Source organism: Gavialis gangeticus, unplaced genomic scaffold (assembly GCF_001723915.1).
Source record: "Gavialis gangeticus isolate Ggan-Ray unplaced genomic scaffold, GavGan_comp1, whole genome shotgun sequence".
NCBI classification, from domain to species: Eukaryota; Metazoa; Chordata; order Crocodylia; family Gavialidae; genus Gavialis; species Gavialis gangeticus.
This window is the reverse complement of record NW_017729029.1, coordinates 56,519,329-56,523,547: the sequence shown is the minus strand read 5'-3', so window position 1 is coordinate 56,523,547 and position 4,219 is coordinate 56,519,329. Positions and strand designations below refer to the sequence as shown.

Sequence of the window (4,219 nt, the reverse complement as noted above, 5' to 3'; positions counted from 1 at the left end):
CCTGTGGGTCACACAGGATGCCCCCCCCCCCCCGCACAACAACTTACCAAAACTCTTTATGTGGGATGGGGCCATGGGCAGGCGGGGACCAATGTTTGGGAGTGAGACAGGCAGATGAGCCCAGGATTGCAGAGCTGGGTCATGGGGCCGTACCAGTGCGGGGCCAGGGCAGAGCTGCAATCCACTGCCTGCACACCCCTGCGATGGGTGCTGGTTCTGTGGGCAGGGGCATGCAAGGAGCAGATTGGGGCTCTGCCCCAGCCCCGTCCCCATGCTGTTACTGCCCCAAGATCCCACATGCAGTCCTGGACACAGCTCCCCACCGAGGGATGGACCCATCCTGGTAGCCTGGCTGCACAGCCCCCCACTGGTCTCCACAGAGACCCTGGGATGGAGGGACAGTGACAATGCAGGGCCGGGTCCAGCCCCGAGGCAGAGCTGCGATCCACCACCTGCACGGCCCAGCCACAGAACTGGGGCTCTGTCCCAGTTCCGTGCTATCGCCGCCCTGCAATCCCAGGCTCTCCATGGAGACTGGCCAGGATGCACAGCCAGGCGGGCAGGACTGGTCCAGGGCCAGGTAGGGAGCTGTGTCCAGGACTGGGGTCTTGGGGCAGTGATAGAGCAGGAGTGGGGCAGAGCTGTGATCTGCTCCCTGCACCCCACTGCTTGCCCATCACAGGGACATGTGGGCAGATTGGGGCTTTGCCCCAGGCCCTGGCCCCGCGCTGCCACCGTCCTAAGATCCCAGGGTCTCCCCAGCCCCTCCTGCCTGTCTCACTCCGCACCAAATTACAGCCCCATCCCAGCAACCCAGGAGAATGCCCTGCCCAGCAGGTTATGCCACAGCCCAAGCTACCCCCTACAACTGTGCCAGGTGGGACTGCGGGATGTGCTGCAGGCTGGACAAAACCCCTCAGTAGGCCTGAGCAGTCCACAGGCTGTACTTTGCCCACTCCTGCTATAAACAGAAAATAAAACTATTATACTGCAAAGGTGCATTTGATTATTACCCAAGTATTCCATTTCTACAGCCCTCCTGCTTCCCATGAATGCAAGGTCTTTTATATTGTATTGACCCACTAATGAAATGCAACTGTCATAAAGTTTTAGCACCACGAAGCACCACACAACCATTTAGGATAAGAACTGAAAGAACACAATATAACAAACTGTAATGGGAATCTGAGTAAACTGGGATATGTAATTCAAACTAGATTTAAGCTAACTATAGCCAGAGGTTGTGCTATGTGAGTGTATTTGTGGTTTCTTGGTGCGTATGCTTACAAGTAGTTGAGCAGAAACTTGTAATTTCAAAATGAGACTCACATCCTACAATAATAGCATCCTGAATTTTGAATTGGCCTTACTTAGATGCAAAGACATACACGTGTGCTTTATTTACATGAGTCGTTCCACGGTAATAAAAAATGGATGCGAGTCAATGGAACTACTTGCATGCATAAATCTTTCTAGGACTAACAGGTAAATGTAAACAAACGTGTTCAATGGCCGTGGTAAAGAAGTACCCTAAATCAGTCCTGTATACCCATGAAAAGCAGAACTGGTGAGGTCTGACTGCAGTTTTATGCTCAGGTATCAACACACGTAGCCTGGGACAACTCCTCGTGTCCCAAAGGGAGTAGCTCCTCGGGGATGTCCACTTGCCACACGTCTTTGCCTCCTCGAGCAGGAATTGGTTCCAACAGCCACCTTGGATTTGAAATCACAGTCAAGTATTTCTGTTGCAGGTTAATCAGTACAGCTTTCTTTTCCATCTCCAAAGTCTCTTCAGGAGATGAGTTTTCAGGATACTTCATTGTCTCTCCAATGTCAACTAGCCCTGCATTATAAAAGCAAAGATATGGTTGGTTTTCCTTCCAAAACCAAAGTTTTCCAACATAAATGCTCAACCAAATGAGCTTTAGTTAAAGCACTCTGCTGCCATGTTGAAACACAGGACACTGAATACACAAGATGTTCCAGGCATTTTAATTAGAGCGACTCCTGAGAACCACTTTAATTAAAATGCCCCTCCCCCCTCACCCCAGAGCACATGTAAAAAATATCCTGTATTATTAAAACATCAACAAAAAGTAAAATGGTTACTAGATAGAAGACATTTTCATTTTTTTCAGAGGCTAAAAAGTATATTTAAAAAAGCCAAATAAGGTTTCATCTTCATCTCTTTTCACAGTTTAGCATCTGACTTATGCTGGGGTTTACAAATCCACGTATCACCAAGTGCCTAAAAAATGTAGGCCCTTTTTGCTATATGTGATAACAATCACTTGTTTTTCAGGAAATAACTTCAAATATTCTAAAGATAACGGATGTGACAAACGAATTGATTTAGACAAGAAGGTATTGCAGAATAGAAGTTAAATTAAAACTCTATGCATTTGGAATGTATCTACATGGAAAAAAATTAGCACTCCCCTTTCTGTGTTACATTTGTGGCACCTGCAATACATATGTGGATAAATCTCTGAATCAGCTTCTTATCCCAGTGATTTTAGTGGGGGGTCTGCCATGTGCAACACATTACAGAACAGAGGAACAATGCTCAACTCTGCAAAACATTACAGATGTGCAAAGAACCACTCACACAAACAACAGTCTTAAAATAAAAGGGACATATATAAAATCTTAATAGAATGAGGACCAACCTTTCTACTTGAGTTAGCTTTAAAATCAGTTCCAGTTTGGAAGAGTAAGCTGAATATTATTCTGTTTCTAGCAACATCGTATTTGGCATGTAACTTTTAGTTGTTTAACTGATTTGACTGGTAGTAATGCAGAAAGCTGACAAATGGATCTGAATATTGATAATACTAGCAGGTTGCACAGGCAGCTCAGTTTTCTAGCAGTTGGAAAAACTGTTCTGACTTGAGTATATACGAGTAGAAAGAAACACAAGATTCTAAACTTCTATCTTTACTTAGTTTTCTATGTTAAATGCTTTTGTAAGCTCTGCAGTGCTTCACCAAAAACGATAAAGCTGTGAAATAACTGTCTAGAGACACGTTAAAAATGTATGCTTGAGAAAGTGTTTACAAATTGAAAACCTGCTTGAGGCTCCATAGAAAAAAATGAACTCAAGACTGCTCACCTGCAATAACTCCTCTGCCAAATTTCTCCCCTTTATCTAACAACTCTGCAACTTGTGTAGGTGTCATATCAAGTCTATTCAAAAGGACCTCTTTCCATGTTTCATCCTCCCAGTCTTTAAAAGCTATGTGAATAGCAACGGTGCGGTTCTTGTAGTCTGCCAGCAATGGACGCCAACGAGTCTCTATTGTTTTGACTTTATTCAAAACCAACCCAGCATAGGGTTGCCGGAAAGAAAGACAGCCAAATCTCATCTTTCTTCAGTGCTGCACCTTTCACCTTGCATAGCTGTCACAACCTGATTAGTTAGGAAAAGAAAAATAATTAACACAACATCCTGATGTTGGGGCTTGCCAAATCTACTTGTCAGTGGACACAGCAAACTGCCTGCACAAGTGCCTTGAAAATGTTACAAAACGGTCCAATTATTCAAACACCTGTATCTCTGAAATTCCTGATTTTCTGGATGGAAGCAGTAAATTTTTAAGCAATACTCAATTTGGCTTGAAACCCTGTGACCCAGGTTATGACCCAGAAGCTCTAAAGAAAATCAGGGCCTTGTTGTAAAAGCTCCTATATTGAATGAGGGGACATCCTTAACCCAAGAGATGGACAATCTCAAAATTTACTGTGGAACTGATGAATGTGAGAAGCTAGATCTCTGGGGGGTGATTTTTTTTTGGACCAACTGTATAGCTGGGATAAAGCCAGAGAAACTTTTGAAGACAAAGCTTTCTTCTTCAGGTCATTCTGAGTGCAAAGCATTCTTCTTCAGGAAGAGAGGAATTACACAAATGAAAGTCTGCAGCTGAGCTAAGCACTGAACCCTAAACGCCTAAAACCTAGGTGAATGTTTTAAGCCTAAATTCATCTCTAAATCTGATGTTACGCTAAGGCAAGTCTAGTCAACAACCTTTGGCTGGCACAGATGCTTCAGTGTCTGATGAAGTTGAGTCGAGCTCATGAAAGCTTGTAATACATATATACGTACATATGCAGAGAGACAGAGCGAGCATGCGTGCAAGAGTATAAGCAAGGCTCCCACTGCGTGTGTATACATACTATATACACTATAGACTATACAGACTAGATATGATTTAGCCAGACA

General features: G+C 44.3%; 1 protein-coding gene across 1 annotated transcript; it reads right to left on the bottom strand.

Moving 5' to 3' along the window:
• Positions 1–1,159: 1,159 nt before the first annotated feature.
• LOC109300815 (protein CXorf40A-like) lies at positions 1,160–3,438 on the bottom strand. Its single transcript, XM_019521651.1, has 2 exons — positions 3,113–3,438; positions 1,160–1,843 (listed from the first exon to the last, which is right to left on the bottom strand). The coding sequence occupies exons 1-2, from the start codon at positions 3,363–3,365 to the stop codon at positions 1,593–1,595; spliced, it is 504 nt and encodes a 167-aa protein (XP_019377196.1). The 5' UTR covers positions 3,366–3,438; the 3' UTR covers positions 1,160–1,592.
• Between the last annotated feature and the right edge of the window lie 781 nt (positions 3,439–4,219).